At 35.2% G+C, this 20,537-nt stretch overlaps 1 protein-coding gene across 1 annotated transcript in view; it reads right to left on the bottom strand.

Moving 5' to 3' along the window:
- LOC107564975 (protein FAM184A-like) overlaps window positions 1-20,537 on the bottom strand; it is a 41,164-nt gene that overhangs the window by 15,997 nt on the left and 4,630 nt on the right. Inside the window, exons 2-6 of the mRNA XM_016250164.1 lie at window positions 16,237-17,091; window positions 15,059-15,194; window positions 14,608-14,789; window positions 13,590-13,775; window positions 11,675-11,797 (exon numbers count right to left, since the gene is read on the bottom strand). Of these exons, the coding sequence (XP_016105650.1) occupies window positions 11,675-11,797; window positions 13,590-13,775; window positions 14,608-14,789; window positions 15,059-15,194; window positions 16,237-17,091 (1,482 nt within the window). The remainder of the gene's footprint in view (window positions 1-11,674; window positions 11,798-13,589; window positions 13,776-14,607; window positions 14,790-15,058; window positions 15,195-16,236; window positions 17,092-20,537) is intronic.

Raw genomic sequence — 20,537 nt, 5'->3', positions numbered from 1 at the left:
TTTTTTTTTTACCAATTATCCAAATAATGTTTAACCCTAGAAAGCTATTATTATCAGAGGACACATGAGCATAACGGTTAGCAGATCAATGAATGAGAGGGCAGTGTTACCAGAGTTGCCCATATACCACACCTTGTTAAAACACAGTAGGGCTATTGCAAACAGAAACAATACTGTACTACATAGATGTTTCCTGTCAGCTTGATTTTTGAGTGGACTTTGCTGTTCCGATGAGCATGAACGGTATATGAGTGGAGCACTCACATGGGCCATGAGCGACTGAGCGGAGCGCACATGCATAGAGCGGGATAATACACAGAGCATCACACCACGTGAAAGTGAAACCTGAGCGGTGAACTAATTTTCGGCAGCCAGAATTTCAGTGCATCTCTAATTATTGGCGACATTAGAAATGGATATTATATAATAGATGCAGTGTTTCTAAATACGTTTTCGTCACGTGATAAAGGTTCGTTGACGACGATATTTAGTCATAATTTTCGTTGACGAAAGCAACACTAGTGCATCATATGGGTCACTTTTGAGGTTTCATGTCCTATGCAAGCAGCACATTAGGTTTTGGAACAGAATTTATGATTTGGAAAGCAGGGCAGAATTGATGTTTGAACATGGATATAAGACACAGACAATGACAACCACACAAACACAACTTATGCAACAGAAAGAAAAGTACAACTAAAAGAACAGTAGAAGGCTATTAATAGTCTCTGCAGAATATCCCATTCCAGATGTACCTCTGTAAAACACACTTCCCATAAGGCATAACCTTTGAAGTACTCTTTTATTATATTCATGGATTCCAAGAACTGTAAAGATGGAGTGCTTTTAAAAAGGTTTGTGCTTTTTTTTACTATCATATCAAATCCAATTTATGTGGACTTCAGAGGTATTGTTTGATCAGTGTGGCTGTACCTCTCTAACCTTTATAAGGGGGTTTATGACCCCAACATTGGGATTGGTGTTGAACACCTTGTTGAAGCCAGGCTCTCGATTCACCAGCTCCAGTTGATAAAACTTCTTGTCATCCTGGAACAAAGGAGGCACAGTCAGACCGAAAGGCCCTGTGCAGAAAAATCAACTAACTGATATTGACTTTTGTCTGAAGACATGTAATGCTTTGGGACAAAAAAAAACTATGTAGAAGAACAGTAGTACACATATCACTTTTAATGGGATGCTGCACCTATACGGACCATTGCTATGCATACTTACCACAAGTTTCTTGACCAGGGCTTCTCTCTCTGACACTATTTCTCTGAGCTCAGCAATCACCTGAAGGTCCTCCTGTCGGCTTTCTCTATTCCTGAACTTCTCCTCCGTACCTTCCAACCTGCTCATCCCACACACACACATTAACAATTATACAGCAGTAAAAACAATAGCTCTGTTATAAAACCTGCGACCTAATCAACATGTTTAGACATCATAGGCACAGTTTTATTTTAGTATTTATATACAGTTATAGTTTTTTTCATATTTTCCATTTTTGTTTTAATTTCAGTTTAAGTTTTAGACATTTTATTATGCTTTTGTAATTGAAATTAGTTTTTAGCTTTATTTAGCTTTAACTGATTTTTATCTCAGTTTTAGTTACGTTTTATCTTAGTTTTAGTTTAGTAGTAATATTTGTTGTTCGACTTATATTTAAGTTTTTTACATAATATTTATATTTTATTTAATCTTCATTTCAGTAACAATTGTAATCATTTTAGTATTTTACAATAGCAACACTGCATTGTCATGCTTTTGATGTGAAGTTTTATAAACTATCAAAGTGATTACATCACCGAAGTTCGTTATTTTGTAAATGTTCGCCTTGTTATGCAATTTTGTTTGCTGAGTGACATGCTAACATCAGACTCTACTGCAATACTTTAATAAGCATCAAAAATGTGCGGAGCATGGCCGTGATCTAATGAGAACCAACTACATTCGAGGTACCATTTTAGCCTTAGAAGATCTATTTGTTAGGATACTGTAGTAGAAATCAAGGCAGCTCACCAGGTTTTGAAACGGAGCTAATGTGATTGATCTAGAAATCTTCTGAAATATTCATGAGGATATTACATTAAAATGATGCTTTTTGATATTCAATTCAATTTGATATTCAATCTGTAACTAAGATAAAGGGACTCACAGAATCTGCAGAGCAGAGATCTTGTCTTTTAGCAGCTCCTGAGCTTTGTTAAAATCTGACAGCATGATCTGGGTCTCTCTGTTATGAGAAGCGTTCAGCTCGTCAATCTCCCTCTCGAGGCGCTTAGAGAGATCCTGTCCATGAGCCCTACATAAAATAAAATCATTTAACAAATGCAAAACAGTTGGTCCATTTACACACAAATCAGGATTCTTTATTGGCATCTATTGTTCCACAAAGAACCTTTAACATCCATGAAACCTTTCCATTGCACAACAGCTTCTACAGTGGAAAAATGTTCTTCAGATTATTAAATGTTCTCCACACTCAGAAAGAAAAGGTTCTTTTCAAGAACTGTTTGCTGAAATGCTCCCAAAATGGTTCTTTACTGGCACTGCTGTGAAAACCCCCTTTTAGAACTTTTATTTTTAATAGAGCAAACACTCCGGACAACAAGCACATTCCAATTTATTTCCCTCTGAGGCGCACAAGCTCACTTATTTATTACAACAAATTCCCTCAGTTCCCCAAAGAATATGATCTCTTTTCATGAGCCAGAAATGAACTAATTTTGAATGAAACCAAATGAAATTTGTTTGTATATATCTGCAAGACACCTCCACTGACCTTGACACATTTATATCGCTGGAACAGAAGAATAAGATGATAATGAATCAGAGAGCTCTGTCTGAAGGCTGTGGGCTTCTGCGTGGGAAATTGCTCCATCTGCTTTCTTCTCACATTAAATTAGCTTCTGGTTCAGCTAGACTGACCTTTAGGATTTTATAATTTAATAGCTGATGAAAGCCAAAAAATATTCTACACACGCATAAGATGTCAGTTGCTCTTTTTTGTTTTGCATAAAATGAGGCCACCAAAAACCGGGATAATGGTAATGTTCACCATTTGTATTCTAACCTTAACATGAAAGTATTACTGTGAGCACTGCAATTTCCTGTTTCTTTATGTTTCTGGCCTTTTATTGACAGAGATAAGTAGAGAAGACAAGAAGTGATGAGGAGAAAGGGTAAAAACGCGATCAAAAGGTGAATCGAGACCGTCATTTCATATATTAATAAGTTGGTACCTGATATGCAGATTGGCCTCACTGCGCACTCGCAGAACTTCCTTCCCTTTGAGCTCCAGCTCCTTAGTCAAGATGCTGATGGTCTCATTAAGCGAATGGATTTCATGGTCCAGATCGGAGACCCGGTTTTTCCTGCAGCTCACCTCCTGCCTCAGGTCAGATATACGCCCTAGGAGGTCTTGTTCCTGGAGAGGCAATCCACAAAAATGTTAAAACCTATATATATATATAAACTTTAACAGATGCATGACTGTGTCTCTAAACGAGGTGGCAAATGCAGTTTATATAATTTCATTGCATTGGAATGATTTGCTTAAAATAGGTCTATATAGGTTTATATAGGTCACATTAAAAGAGATTCAATTGTGCTGAAGTATTAACTGAAGTGAAACGAACATGAGAGAGTGAGACTATGAGTGTGTATTAGAGAGACAGACAGAGAGGGGGATTATAAATCAAATATGAAAATGTAAGTCACGGTGAGAGCGCTTCCATAATTCAGAATTCAGTACCTCATTTTTTATTCATCGTGGTTATTCTTCAGATTTCTGTAAAGTGCAGTTTAGCTTAGAGACCTTTTAGAATAGCCTGGCACTTGTTTCACCTCTCAGTCAGATTCAAGCCTTTCTATTGGGAGAAACCACAACCCCTGTTTTGAAACCAAGGGCACCCATGTGGCATCTGGATTTATCCAAACTCTTGGCCTTCACACTGAATCTACCATTCAAATGTGGGATTTCGGTATTCTGTTTGTTTTCATTAGTGGTCACTATTAGTTTTGATCATACTTAATAGTTCATCCAAAAATGAAAAGTCTGTCATCATTTATTCACCCTCATACATGGTTCCAAACCTGTATGACTTTCCTTCATCATGAAAAATGTCAGAAATCTTTTGTAACATTATAAATGTGAAAAACTGATCAATTTAATGCATTCTTGCTGAATAATAAACGTATTCATTTCTTTAAAAATCTTATAACCCCAAACTTTTGCACTGTAGTGTAAATATATTATGTACAGTACTATGAAGGGGAAAAGGAGACAGTGAAGGTGATAATCATTACAGGATGACAGGCAGGAGGCATCACGAATAGATGAAAAACGGGTAGCATATACACTACCATTCAAATGTCTGGGGTCAGTTTTAAAAAAAAGAAATAAACACTTTTATTCTGCAAGGATGCATTTAATTGATCAAAAGTGACAGTAAAGACATTTATAATGTTACTAAATATTTATATATTTTAAATAAATTCTGCTCTTTTGAACCTAATTTTCAAAAAATAATCTTGAAAAAAAACATGGTTTCCATTTTAAAAATCAGCACAACTATTTCTAACTTTGATAATAATAAGAAATAATTTTTTTTAGCATCAGATCAGCATATTAGAATGATTTCTGAAGGAAATGAAACCTTAATGTGACACTGAAGACTGGAGTAATGGCTGCTGAAAATTCAGCTTTGCCATCAAAGGAATAAATAACATTTGAAAATATATTAAAATAGAAAATAGTTATTTTAAATTATAATAATATTTCACAATATTACTCTTTTATATATTTAATCAAATAAATGCAGCATTTTGTAAAACATTAAAAACACCCCCGGACTTTTGAAAGGTAGTGTGTGATCAATTACATATGCATGTTTTAAAATAAATATTTAAATTAAAACAATAAAAATCCTCCATAAAAATATGAATCTAGAATTATAAAAAAATCTAAACAAAAAATATTAAATATTAAACTATAGTAATAATGATCAAACCATAATAATATTTACTGTGATATGTGATGTGTGAAGAAAACAGATAAATATCACAAACATTTCCAATCACATCGAATTTTGTTAAATTATGCAAAGTGTGAACAATATTATTTAAGCATGTAGAACGCATACAATACTAGCTGAAATTAGCCTTAACAAATGAATACAAAATAATTTAGCCCTTTTATTCCAAAAATGTTCAAAGATATTTATGAAAACATTTCAGTTATGTGTGGAAAATACTGGAAATACTTTCAGAAAACAAAAATGACAGAATTCTCCTGTGACACATGTATATTCACTGTTGGGCATACGTAAATACTTAAATACTAAATACTGAAATGTGAAAAGTATTTTCAAAAAGTCCACAGGGGCAAAAGTGTCCATTATTGATGAAACACACATCTGCATCTGAGGCACTAGGGAGACAGAAACACATCTCCTCATGCTCATGCCATTGTGTGTGAGTTTGCATTTGTGCATGTCTGTGTTTGTATGTAAGGTGCAGGTACCCCAAGCTCGATTTGTTGTGCTTCCTCCATGTCCTGCATGGCGCAGCAGTGGGCTTCCTGCAGGTGGCACTCTCTGTGCTGATGCTCCAGCGCCAGCTCCTGCAACTGCTGCGCCAGGTGCTCGCGCTCTTGGCTGAACTGAGCCTGCAATTGCTGCAGCGCGCTTTTCGACTGCGACATCTGTAGCTCCAGGCTCTGCTTCAGCAGAGAGATCTGACACAACAGAAACACAGAAAACAGGTTCATAAGACTCCTACAGAATACCGAGATGGAAATTGTGAACTGTGGATGACTTAGATTTGGGTGAAGGTAAAGCAGACAACAGTCGGGAAGAAAGTAGCGGATATTTTGAAGCCAAAAGAGAAAATTGGAGCATTGGGATTTGGATTTAAAGTCACTGCAACAACAAGAACAAGACTGACTTAACTGACTGAAATAATTTATTATTGCATCAATAACCACGGGACATGTGTCATTATGCTGAGAATGAAAAAATTACAATAATGTGTTTTATGAGTAGACTGTCGACAAGGAAGGACAAAAGAAGGGTAATTTACCATATGGAAGTCATGCACAGTGGAGATTCTCAGTGTGGGGTGATAATGCAGGGGTGACAAATCCAGAGAGTAAAGGAAACAGACATGTACAGTACTATGAAGGGGAAAAGGAGACAGTGAAGGTGATAATCATTACAGGATGACAGGCAGGAGGCATCACGAATAGATGAAAAACGGGTAGCATATACACTACCATTCAAATGTCTGGGGTCAGTTTTAAAAAAAAGAAATAAACACTTTTATTCTGCAAGGATGCATTTAATTGATCAAAAGTGACAGTAAAGACATTTATAATGTTACTAAATATTTATATATTTTAAATAAATTCTGCTCTTTTGAACCTAATTTTCAAAAAATAATCTTGAAAAAAAACATGGTTTCCATTTTAAAAATCAGCACAACTATTTCTAACTTTGATAATAATAAGAAATAATTTTTTTTAGCATCAGATCAGCATATTAGAATGATTTCTGAAGGAAATGAAACCTTAATGTGACACTGAAGACTGGAGTAATGGCTGCTGAAAATTCAGCTTTGCCATCAAAGGAATAAATAACATTTGAAAATATATTAAAATAGAAAATAGTTATTTTAAATTATAATAATATTTCACAATATTACTCTTTTATATATTTAATCAAATAAATGCAGCATTTTGTAAAACATTAAAAACACCCCCGGACTTTTGAAAGGTAGTGTGTGATCAATTACATATGCATGTTTTAAAATAAATATTTAAATTAAAACAATAAAAATCCTCCATAAAAATATGAATCTAGAATTATAAAAAAATCTAAACAAAAAATATTAAATATTAAACTATAGTAATAATGATCAAACCATAATAATATTTACTGTGATATGTGATGTGTGAAGAAAACAGATAAATATCACAAACATTTCCAATCACATCGAATTTTGTTAAATTATGCAAAGTGTGAACAATATTATTTAAGCATGTAGAACGCATACAATACTAGCTGAAATTAGCCTTAACAAATGAATACAAAATAATTTAGCCCTTTTATTCCAAAAATGTTCAAAGATATTTATGAAAACATTTCAGTTATGTGTGGAAAATACTGGAAATACTTTCAGAAAACAAAAATGACAGAATTCTCCTGTGACACATGTATATTCACTGTTGGGCATACGTAAATACTTAAATACTAAATACTGAAATGTGAAAAGTATTTTCAAAAAGTCCACAGGGGCAAAAGTGTCCATTATTGATGAAACACACATCTGCATCTGAGGCACTAGGGAGACAGAAACACATCTCCTCATGCTCATGCCATTGTGTGTGAGTTTGCATTTGTGCATGTCTGTGTTTGTATGTAAGGTGCAGGTACCCCAAGCTCGATTTGTTGTGCTTCCTCCATGTCCTGCATGGCGCAGCAGTGGGCTTCCTGCAGGTGGCACTCTCTGTGCTGATGCTCCAGCGCCAGCTCCTGCAACTGCTGCGCCAGGTGCTCGCGCTCTTGGCTGAACTGAGCCTGCAATTGCTGCAGCGCGCTTTTCGACTGCGACATCTGTAGCTCCAGGCTCTGCTTCAGCAGAGAGATCTGACACAACAGAAACACAGAAAACAGGTTCATAAGACTCCTACAGAATACCGAGATGGAAATTGTGAACTGTGGATGACTTAGATTTGGGTGAAGGTAAAGCAGACAACAGTCGGGAAGAAAGTAGCGGATATTTTGAAGCCAAAAGAGAAAATTGGAGCATTGGGATTTGGATTTAAAGTCACTGCAACAACAAGAACAAGACTGACTTAACTGACTGAAATAATTTATTATTGCATCAATAACCACGGGACATGTGTCATTATGCTGAGAATGAAAAAATGACAATGCCTCAAGCAATCTGAAATGTAATCCTTTCAGAATTAGCTCAGTATTACAGATGAAATATGACATCAACTGCATGCAACATGCTATTACAGTCATTTCGACTGCTGTCTTTCCATTCAGCTTTATCATCAGTTTTATGCAAGTAAAATACATTAATTCAGATCCGCTCAGCAGTATTTCCTGAACTACCCCAGGATACCCTAAATGAGAAAAGTAATATAATCTAATCTGCTAATCTACCAAAAGAATAATGATCTTAATCTTCATACGTTTCAATACATAAAAATGAGATGAGGCCTAGATAGAGAAATAATAAAGAAAGCAACTAAACAGGAGATGGCGAGCAAATCTCTGCATGCAGCAAATGGAGGGCCGAAAATAGATGCTGAGGCAATAAAATGAGGACAAAACAAGAGGAGAGTGCTTCATGCAGACTTCAGTGCCTGGAATACACTGCATTTGAATTCACACACAGATTTGTCTCAACAAACTGTTGAGGAACTTAAAATACAGGACTATTTGAGGTTGAGGGTCCACACTGGAGTTGATTTTAAAACCAATCTGCAACTTACAGACCAAAGTGAATCCGCCTTGAACTATGAAAGAAATAGTATCTCACAGAGCCTTCTTTGCTTTAGGATGTACTTACATGGAAAATGTGGCTGATAATTATTATTTTTTATAATTATATAAATATAGAATTTATATAATTATTGTTTTCAAAATTACTGATATAATGGTCTATATTATAAATCTTTACTGTTTTTATATATAAATAAAAAAAAATAAAAAATCAGGCATCAAAACATCTGTCAATTAATTAAAAATGTAATTTAATAAATAACAGGTTCATAAGACTCCTACAGAATACCGAGATGGAAATTGTGAACTGTGGATGACTTAGATTTGGGTGAAGGTAAAGCAGACAACAGTCGGGAAGAAAGTAGCGGATATTTTGAAGCCAAAAGAGAAAATTGGAGCATTGGGATTTGGATTTAAAGTCACTGCAACAACAAGAACAAGACTGACTTAACTGACTGAAATAATTTATTATTGCATCAATAACCACGGGACATGTGTCATTATGCTGAGAATGAAAAAATTACAATGCCTCAAGCAATCTGAAATGTAATCCTTTCAGAATTAGCTCAGTATTACAGATGAAATATGAAATCAACTGCATGCAACATGCTATTACAGTCATTTCGACTGCTGTCTTTCCATTCAGCTTTATCATCAGTTTTATGCAAGTAAAATACATTAATTCAGATCCGCTCAGCAGTATTTCCTGAACTACCCCAGGATACCCTAAATGAGAAAAGTAATATAATCTAATCTGCTAATCTACCAAAAGAATAATGATCTTAATCTTCATACGTTTCAATACATAAAAATGAGATGAGGCCTAGATAGAGAAATAATAAAGAAAGCAACTAAACAGGAGATGGCGAGCAAATCTCTGCATGCAGCAAATGGAGGGCCGAAAATAGATGCTGAGGCAATAAAATGAGGACAAAACAAGAGGAGAGTGCTTCATGCAGACTTCAGTGCCTGGAATACACTGCATTTGAATTCACACACAGATTTGTCTCAACAAACTGTTGAGGAACTTAAAATACAGGACTATTTGAGGTTGAGGGTCCACACTGGAGTTGATTTTAAAACCAATCTGCAACTTACAGACCAAAGTGAATCCGCCTTGAACTATGAAAGAAATAGTATCTCACAGAGCCTTCTTTGCTTTAGGATGTACTTACATGGAAAATGTGGCTGATAATTATTATTTTTTATAATTATATAAATATAGAATTTATATAACTATTGTTTTCAAAATTACTGATATAATGGTCTATATTATAAATCTTTACTGTTTTATATATAAATAAAAAAAAATTAAAAAATCAGGCATCAAAACATCTGTCAATTAATTAAAAATGTAATTTAATAAATCAATTAATCAGATGAATCATAGTTAAATCACATAGTAAAATTTTTAGAAAATGCCCCAAATAAAGATAATTATAAGACAATAATTTATTATGGCAGACAAAAGCATCAAATATATATTACAAATACCAGTAGTTGCATTCGCCGTCAAGTCAACATATTATTTATTTTATTTCATATTATTGAACATAAGCCCATCACTGGCATTTAGTCCATCCATAGCAATCCATTTTGTATCGATTTGTCAATCTGTCTGAATTAGACGTAGGGGCATTCACAAATGATTAAATTGTGTTATTTTTGTATATAATTATTTGTGTTTTTTTAAATATAATTAATCTCACTAAAAGAAGGTGTTAATTTGACGGTGTTCATTTGAATGTGTATTACAAAACTGAATATGTATTTGAACTGAAAAAAGCCATTATACTAACATAGTCTGCTTCTAATGTCAGCCTGATGCCAGCAACAAAATGCAAATATTGGCCAATATTGATATACAGTCATTGATATACAGTATAGATAGATTTACATGAGATCAGGGGCACTGACACAAGGAAGCACTGAAGTTAGACAACGAACATCAAGAGATGCTGACAGATGTCTGACATAGCAACTTTTAGAGGCTCATGACATAAGTGACAGTGATGTGACTCTAGAGAGACAGACTACATGAGGCAGACTGTCACATTACAGAAAGTGCCAAACATGCAGAGCATCATGGTAAATGAGGACGCACACACTAGAGACTGTGTGTATTCTGCTTAAATATCTTGACTAAGTATCTAGAATTTTCAGTCACACCAAGTTTTCCTGATATTGCACAAGACCAGAAAAGCCTAGACAGCATCAGGATTTCAAATAGAACACCATGTCAATCTAATCTAATTGGCGGATGAAAGACGTTGACAGATACTCGGCTGACAGTTACTCAAATAAGAATCACAGCTATGGGACTTACTATGGTCTCAGAAGTCATACTATTTCAAATGAATAAATTCAAGGAGACATTTGATGGAAAACTACATTTGCATAAATTTTACAAACTATATTGTTTTTACAGATGTTTGTTTTGTATGGTTACATTTTTGTTTGTACATACAAATGTTTGTTTTGTAACGGCTTTGTTTGTTTTTAGAAAAACCAATAAAAAAACAAGTGTACTTGGATTTTTTTTTTTACAATATTGTAGAATACAATGTTTTTGGTTTTACAAACATTTGCTTGATTTGCTAAATTTTTGTTTGATTTTTACTAACATTTGTTACTTCTTTAACAGATGTTTGTTTCTTTTGATTGGTTACATGTTTTGTTTGTTCTTACAAATATTTTTTTGTTACACTTTTGCTTGTTTATGCTACAAGATTGTGACTTATGTGTGGTTTTGTGGTCCAGGGTCACATATAATATAAATAATATTATATATATATATATATATATATAGTGATAAATGAAGGATAATTACAAGTTGTCATATTAGGCTGACATTGGCAATATTAAAAATTAAAATTAGTGTTAAATATAAAACAGCTACTGGGGAAAAAATATGAAAACAGAGTTTTTGAAACATGTAAATTGGTTTATTGCTGGTTTAAGATGGTTTACTAGCTTTGCTATTAAATTATCGACCAGTTCAAAATGAGGCCCACCAGCTACAAATGCAGCTGATCAACCATCTAAATCAGTTTGGTCTAGGCAAAAAAAATTACAATCTAAAACCAGCTAGTAACTACTTTTTTTTGAAGCAGAAAAGTTAATCTAAACAAAAATAAGTAGTTGTTATTCTAAACCTCTTGGTTGGCCATGTTGAGCTTGGTAGTGAGTTCCTCTCGTGTGGTCTCCAGTTGCTGTTGCAGGTGGTTTCTCTGCTCTTCCAATGACAGACGCCGGATATCAAACTGTTGTCTCATCTCCTGGGAAAGTAAAAATAAAAAGAAAACATCAGAAAAGCAGGCCACAGCAGGCCAACGAAATAAGAGGTGAAACCACCAGACAGTAGGACAATCTGCTGCTGACAGATGGAGTCTTTTTCAATTTAATTACACAGGAGCTGTAAAATAGCGGTTTTCAAAAAATAAAGTGACATGATTGTCATGAGATGACAAGAAGATTAGTCTCAATATTTGTTGTGATTGAGAGCTATTTTTATGGAGTGCCACAAAAACAGTGGGAATCATATCACTGTCACATTGTCATCACTGCAATGAGAAACGGCTGTTTGCATAATCAACACTACTCAATGAGGAGCAGATAATATAATTTGGCATAGCTCTCAAGGTTTCAATAGATGATTTGGGAAAAGTGCCAAAATCCACCAGTCATTTTTAATAAGACTAAATATTCATATTCTTAATTTGTTTTGCATTAAGACGTTGCAGTTTATTTTTATTAAACAGAACACAGAGAATAACAAAAATCAAAAGAGAACACAAGGAGTGAATATCTCATGCGAAAATGCTAATGAAGCAAAAACTTAAAGCTCATTGTAGATCTAACTTCATATAAACAAATATTCATATTAACATAAAAGGTTCACCCACAAATTAAAAACTGCTGAAAATGTATTCACCCTAGGTCCGTCCAAGAGATGAGTCTGGAGAAATTTAGCATTACATCACTTGCTCACCTGTGGATCCTCTGCAGTGAATGGGTGCCGTCAGAATGAGAGTCCAAACAGCTGATAAAAACATCACAATAATCCAGTCCATCAATTAATGTCTTGTGAACAGTGTTGGGGAAAGTTACTTTTAAAAGTAATGCATTACAATATTGCGTTACTCCATAAAAAAAGTAACTAATTACGTTACTTAGTTACTTTTTATGGAAAGTAATGCATTGCGTTACTTTTTAAATCTGGACAGGGCTTGCTTGTTTGTTTTTAAAATAAAAAAGTTATATTTTTGGCAAATATAAAAGCCTTTTCACACCAAAAGTGAAATTAATGCGTCTCAGACTGAAGGGAAAGTAAATTTACGTCCGTAAAGTAGAATGCAGAAGAAGACATTTCAACACACTTCAGCAATAAAAAAAGACACACAAATGTTTGTCTAGAGTAATTTTTGCTTATTAGTATGGTTGAACTGAATCATCGAAGGTCAGAAGCAAAGACATTGCTTTATAGAATGGGATTAAATACATAAAGGATATTTGTGTTGTTTAACATTTAATTATTGCAGGTTTGCATCATATTCTGAGTTGCATTATTTTTATTCATTTTGAGGAATACTGAATCTGTTTTTTTTTTGTTGTTAGTGAGATGAATGAATGCATATTCACATTTATTTTAGAACTACAGTAACATCTTCTGATTTCTCTCAACATGGCGACACCAGAGCTGTCGATCAATAAATTGGAAAAAAAAAGTAACTTGCGTTACTTATTTGAAAAAGTAACTCGGATATTCTCTTGTAAATTTAAAAGTAATGCGTTACTTTACTAGTTATGTGAAAAAAGTAATCTGATTACGTAACTCACGTTACTTGTAATGTGTTACCCCCAACACTGCTTGTGAAGTGAAAAGCTGTGTGTTTGTGAGCAAGTGATATAATGCTAAATATACACATTTTGTTCTCATGGACAAACAAACTCATCTACTGTACATCTTGGATGGCCTGAAGGTGAGTAGATTTTCAGCATATTTTCATTTTTGGGTGAACTATTACTTTAAGCACTAAATCCATTGTAAAAAAAAAAAAAAGTTCTTACACTGAGCAACTGGTTTTTCTCTCTCTCAGCGGCACTGCGAGCACCTTCCTGCTGGACTCGGTGTTTCTCCTTGAGTTCCTCTAAGGATTCTGCTTGGCTTTCTTTCAGACAGGCTGTTTCCTCCTCGTATTTGGCCCTGAGTCGTGCCAGCTCCATTTCATAGTTCTGCTTTTCCTCACAAAGCGACTGCCAAAACAGCACAGCTTCATTTACACTTTGTCAAGTCTCAATACCTTGTTTCGAATACCATGATAATTGTATCCAATGGCAGTGACTGATTTCAAAATACTATTTAGCAACAGATTGTGTACATCATATTTGGCATGTATGATTACATAGTCCCAGTCTCAAGGGTGTAACCAAATATTCAAGATTAGGAGAGACTAAAATGTAAAAATCAAATAATCTGTCAATGGAAAACTCTTATGCCTTTATTAAGCAATAATCTGAATATTGGAGGGAATGTGTCCCTCTGAATGTCTATGGTGTTGCATCAATGTAACCTATTTTAGGACACTAAAAAGTGAAATAGACTACTGTTCAAAAACATGTTTTGTTTCTGAAAGAAGTCTCTTATGTTCACCAAGGTTATTTATTTGACCAAAAACAAAGTAAAAACAATAATATTGTGAAATATTATTACAACTTAAATGACTATTTTCTATTTTAATATATTATAAAAAGTAACTTCTTCCTGTGATGACAAAGCCGAATTTTCAGCATCATTACTCCAGTCTTCAGTGTCACATGATCCTTCAGAAATTATTCTAATAAGCTGATTTGGTGCTCAAGAAACATGTCAGTGTCGAAAACAGTTGTGCTGTTTTATATTTTTGTGGAAACAGTGATCTTATTTTTCAGGATTCTCTGATGAATAGAAAAACTTACTTAGTAACTCCAAACTGTTGAACAGTAGCAACACTTTCTGCAACACTTGCAAAACCAATAATTGCTTCCAAACAGGTTTTTAGTCCTGCCTCCTGTCTGCCTAAAAAAGAAAAGGTGAAAATTGATTCACCTTCTCCAGGCTGAGGATCTTCTGATGCTGTTGTTCTTCCAGTGTTTGAATCTGTTTCTGAAGTCTCTCTCTCTCCTCCTCCAGCTGTAGGATCTTCTCCTTCAGGCGGTTCTGCTCGGAGCCCAGGTCCCTGATAGTGGCCTCGTGGCTCATTTGGGTAGCTTGAAGAGAGCCTATCTGACCTGTTAATTAAATACAATGGGGTGTTTTGTTAAATTAATGCTTCCTCAAATATAAATATGGCACATTATTTGTAGACATGAAGGAGTCAATCGCAAACATAAAAACTATGTAGAATTCAAGTGAAATTCAGGCAAAACAGAGCTAAATCCATCTCTGCCAAGCTTTCACAAAACTGTAACCTCTCTAAAAAACCTCTCACACTGCAGCTTGAGTGATTCAGAGCAATATGCTGAAGAAAAATGACATTTGTTCATGAAATTATTCTCACTGGCTTTGTGAAGGATTTCATTGGCCTGCTGCTGAACTCGATCTCTGCTTCCCTCCAGCTCATATTCTGTATCTTTCAGCTGCATCACCCAAATCTCTCCATCCTGTATGGCCTCTTCCAGCTGCTTGTGTAACTCCTGAAAATAGGAAAAAATAACTTTTTTGAGATATATATATATATATTTTTTTTTAGAAAGCATCTAAACTCACAAACTCATCTCAATGATGTTTATTTAAATTTCATTATATGTAGTAAATTGAAAGTAGCCAAGACATTTTGTGTTTCTTCAACTATGGCCAATTTTGGCCCTGTGTACTCTAAACACATTTTTACACTCATACTTTACGTAATTGACCCAGGAACAATGTCCAGTGTACATATACTGTATGCATCATGTGAGAATTCTGTCATTTTTGTTGCTTCTGAACCATCACGAACATTTTTACAACATTTTTACAACTGCCTAATTCCCAACACATCTCAGGTTAAGCATTCTGTAATGGAAATCACATTTTAAACATAATTGAATACATAAGCTGCCTCTTTTTCCTTGCAACGGCTAATAGCTAGAATCTATGTATTCCAAGTAAACACAGTTAAACAATATTTTCACACTTTTCGTGAAATTACAATTTGGAAATGCACAATATCTTTATTTTCTTTATGCATCACATTTTCATACTTTGTCTCATGACATTTTTTTCTTCTTGTAGACAAGTGCACTTTTGATAAAAATACTAATAATTTGCTGAAAATTCAGCTTTGCCATCACAGGAATAAATTACATTTTAAAATATTATTACACATTTCACAATATTACTGTTTTTACTGCATTTTTAATCAAATAAATGAAGCTTTGGTGAGCATAAATAAAAAATCTTACCGACCACAAACTTTTGAATGGTAGTGTACATTCACTTATTGTTTAGATTATAGATATTAAAATGTGTAATATTTATGATAGGTTTCCTTATTTAGATTGAAATTCTGTGTCTGGGAGAAGGGTAAAACAAAATCTATAATAAAAGGTATATTAAAAGTAATAAAGTTAAATTATGAAGACATTTTCAAGACATTTTCAATATGACTGTAATATAACAGAAATAAAACAGTTCTGACAGTTCTAATAATCAACTCAATAAAAGTGCCTATTGAAGAAACACCCTTCAAATCATTACCTTAATTGTGACTTCTGCATTGTTAAGAGATGCCTGCAGTCTGTTGGTCTTGTCCCTGCTCTCTCGCGCCTCATCCTGAGCTCTGTGGAGTTCAGAACGGAGCTTACAAAGGCTCCTCTGAAGAGCCGACTCTTGCACCTGAAACTCCTTCCTCAGTTCCACCTCCGTCCTCTTCCAGGCCAACAAGTTCTCTGTGGTGAGCTGCTGCGTTCGCCTCATGGCCTCCAGCTCACGTTCATAGAACCCTTGAGCCTTGCTTAGCTTGGCATCGTACTCCTCTACCAGCCGGACTTTGTCCTGCATCAACTCCTCCACGCGCTCCATGAGCGACTCCAGCTCCGTACGATGCAGCTCAGCCAGTTTCTCCTGTTCCAGGCTGGAGGATGCACTCTGGTTCTGCTGGCTTTCCAGCAGCTCCTGAACTTCCTGTCGGTGGACCGACTTGAGCTCCTCCAACACCCGCCGTTTCTCCTGCTCAAACTGGGCTTGCACCTGACTGAAGGAGCGCAGTTTCTCATCGAACTCGTGCCGCATGTCCTCCACTTCACGGGACATGGACACCACACGTTGTGTGTGCTGGGCCTCCGTGCACAGCTGTGTGTCCTCCACGCGCTGCCGGTACATCTCGAACTCGGCCAGCGCTTGGCGCTTCATGTGTTCGTGCAGCTCAACGGACTCCTCCAGGGACTGCAGGCGCCGTTTCAGGTCGGCCTCGTCTCCAATCTTGCTCTTGTAGTGAAGGATCTTCTCCCGAGCTTCAGTCAGGATGTGCTGAACCTCCTCATCGTGGGCCTCCTTCAGAGATTGGATGGCATCTTCATGCTCGTCGTTTTTTGTGTTAAGGGCGTAAATGACCTGTGAGAAACATGGGTGATGAAGAATCAGTTTTTATACAGCTGCAGAAATTGGAAAATGTTGCATCATTTCTAGACAGCCTTTCTGTCTTTCATCTCATTCCCTCTAAAAACTGGTGAATAAGTCAGCTGTCAGCACCCTTAAAATCCGTGATTATGTGATCGGTCTTCATGTTTACTGAAAACAGCAGCTGTAGTAAGATTTTTGAGGTTATTTCACATGGAATAACATTTTTAAACTTTAAAGCTCATTATATTAAGTATTGGCAGATCCAATCACAGGGCAGCAAAGTATGGTATGGAGGCCAGATCTTTCTTTCTTCTGTGGAACACACACACACAAAAAGATATTTCGAAAAAATTCTCAGTGTTTTATTTGTCCATACAATGAAAGTTGACCCCATTAACTTCCATTGTTTATAAAACAGTTGAAGCATTCATTAAAATATCTTCAATTGCGTTCCAGAGTGGACACACAGGTTTGGAAGTACATGAGGGTGAGTAAACGATACTTTTCACAGTCGATTAATCACATATAATTAACACAACTGTTTTGTATTACAAGTTTTTGGAAATGCCATGTTTAAATATGCAAATAAGGCACTGTCTAATTCAATATGCACTGATTTGCATATATTTCCAGAACAGAAATCTGAACATTGGACAAAGCCAGGTTCACAATTCTTGTTTAATTTTGTTGACATTTTAGTGTTAAATACAGAGGGGATTTTTAATCTCTCTATAAATCAGAAAATATAGGCCAAGAGCCATAAAAAAATAAGCTTTTAGGCATAAAATGGTAAATATATCAGGTGAATGAAAGCCCTCTGTAAAAACTGTACATCACAAAATATAGTCAAGACTCAAGAGCCATAAAAATAAATACATTTTAGGCATTAAAGGTTAAATATATGTCAGGTGAATGATTTATGAACAAGCCCCTCTGTAAAAACCTTCAGAATGTAGATAGGAATTAAACTGGAAAAATTGGTCTACATACGTGCTGCTGAAATGGAGATTTCTGGCTCAGTGCATGAGAGAAAAACACATTTTGAGAAAATGGCATTTAAAGATATGTACTGTATTTGAAATCTACAGGTGCACACAGATAAAGTATCATAAAATAAACACTTGTATGTAAATTTTGGATGTTTTCTTTCCACTAGCCAGAAAGAAGGCAGGTTATGGAAGCAAAATAGCATAAAATCTCAAAACTGACCAATGCATGACAAAAACAGGGGTGTCTTGCTTAAAGCCGAGAAATATTCCAAGCCACATGTGTCCATCTTGCACACCTCTATAACTGCCTGGCCAGTGGCCACCAAATCAGACATAAGAACATTTCAACAAACCGAGGATAACCACACCAGGCCATACAGTATACACCTCTAAAGTGACATAAAAGGGAGGAAAAATCATTATGGATCCAACAGCTCAAGGACACAACTTATTTTGACCTCTGGGAGGCACCACAGGGCACTGGCAACCAAAAAAAAAAATTTCCACTGGCCATTTCAATATAGTGCAGTACTCTCTTAAACATAATTAGGCAACAAAGATGTACATTATGTAAACATATATTCATATGTATGCTATTTCAATACACTATATCCATTTTGCACATCCCTGTACAAATATTTAATGTGTATTCTTAGACTACAAGTTTTTATGTATTTTCTTGCATATATAATATATATTTGGAGTGCTCAAAGGTCCTGTAAACCAAATCAAATTCCTTGTATTTCTATAACACTCTTTTTGATCTGGACCAAACTCTTAATTTAATAAACAAGTGTCAGTATTAAAAAATTCCTTTTGGAGCCAACAGTTTTTTCAGTCAAGCATTTCATAATCATGACTCTCTTTTGTTGTGCTTAAGAGTTGCACATCAAAGCAAGCCGCCTTCACTTGCTGCTCTTGCGTTGCTGTTCTCCTTTTCATCTTTAATTGATTCCTTTCTGTCGCATCCATGTTATTAACATACTTTAAGGACGCCCTATTCTGCACAACTGTAGTTATGCAAAGCAGCTCTACCTAGATTAATTAGTTTATTAATACGTTCCATGTCAGTTTCAAACTCATAAAACTGGATTTTCCTGAACAAAGCTCCTCGTTTTCTCACTATAACTTACCATATTGAAGAAATGGATTAGATGCAAGTTTAAATAAATTGTTTGGCTGGAGTCAAAGATACTTCAAGGGTACTTTTATAGCTCAAAACATACCTAACATTTAATTATCATGTTTATACTTCATGACTTCAGATAATCTAATAAAACGAACATATAAATACAATTTCAACTTCATAATTTATGCTCCAAAATGATTTCCTATTTGGCGCCTCATAAATAAATGCAATTTTCACATTCTCTGATTAGTGCACACCAGTTTTAGTTTAGTATAAGTGAGATACTATTATAATTTTTATTCATATTTTGAATACATTTTTATTTTTATATTTTCTGTTCTCAGTTTACTTTTAAAGTTTTAGTAATTTTGTTGTTTTTGACATTTTAATTTTTTTTTTAATATATGAATATAGTTTAAGCTTTTTATATATATTTTAATTTAATTCAGTTAAAATGTATTTTATTTGTGACCTTTTTTATGGTTTACAATAATACTATAGTATAATAACCTTGGTGTACACAGTATAGTTCATTTCATTTTGATTTTTTTTTACGTTTTTGAATATATATACAGTGGGTACGGAAAGTATTCAGACCCCCTTAAATTTTTCACTCTTTGTTATATTGCAGCCATTTGCTAAAATCATTTAAGTAATTTTTTCCCCCTCATTAATGTACACACAGCACCCCATATTGACAGAAAAACACAGAATTGTTGACATTTTTGCAGATTTATTAAAAAAGAAAAACTGAAATATCACATGGTCCTAAGTATTCAGACCCTTTGCTGTGACGCTCATATATTTAACTCAGGTGCTGTCCATTTCTTCTGATCATCCTTGAGATGGTTCTACACCTTCATTTGAGTCCAGCTGTGTTTGATTATACTGATTGGAAAGCCACACATCTGTCTATATAAGACCTTACAGCTCACAGTGCATGTCAGAGCAAATGAGAATCATGAGGTCAAAGGAACGGCCTGAAGAGCTCAGAGACAAGAATTGTGGCAAGGCACAGATCTGGCCAAGGTTACAAAAAAAATTCTGCTGCACTTAAGGTTCCTAAGAGCACAGTGGCCTCCATAATCCTTAAATGGAAGACGTTTGGGAACCCTTCCTAGAGCTGGCCGTCCGGCCAAACTGAGCTATCGGGGGAGAAGAGCCTTGGTGAGAGAGGTAGAGAGGTAAACAAAGATCAATGTGGCTGAGCTCCAGAGATGCAGTCGGGAGATGGGAGAAAGTTGTAGAAAGTCAACCATCACTGCAGCCCTCCACCAGTCGAGGCTTTATGGCAGAGTGGCCCGACGAAAGCCTCTCCT

Source organism: Sinocyclocheilus grahami, unplaced genomic scaffold (genome assembly GCF_001515645.1).
Source record: "Sinocyclocheilus grahami isolate Dianchi unplaced genomic scaffold, SAMN03320097.WGS_v1.1 scaffold972.1, whole genome shotgun sequence".
NCBI classification, from domain to species: Eukaryota; Metazoa; Chordata; class Actinopteri; order Cypriniformes; family Cyprinidae; genus Sinocyclocheilus; species Sinocyclocheilus grahami.
Note: the sequence above shows the minus strand (reverse complement) of the source record. Positions and strands in the feature narration are given on the sequence as shown.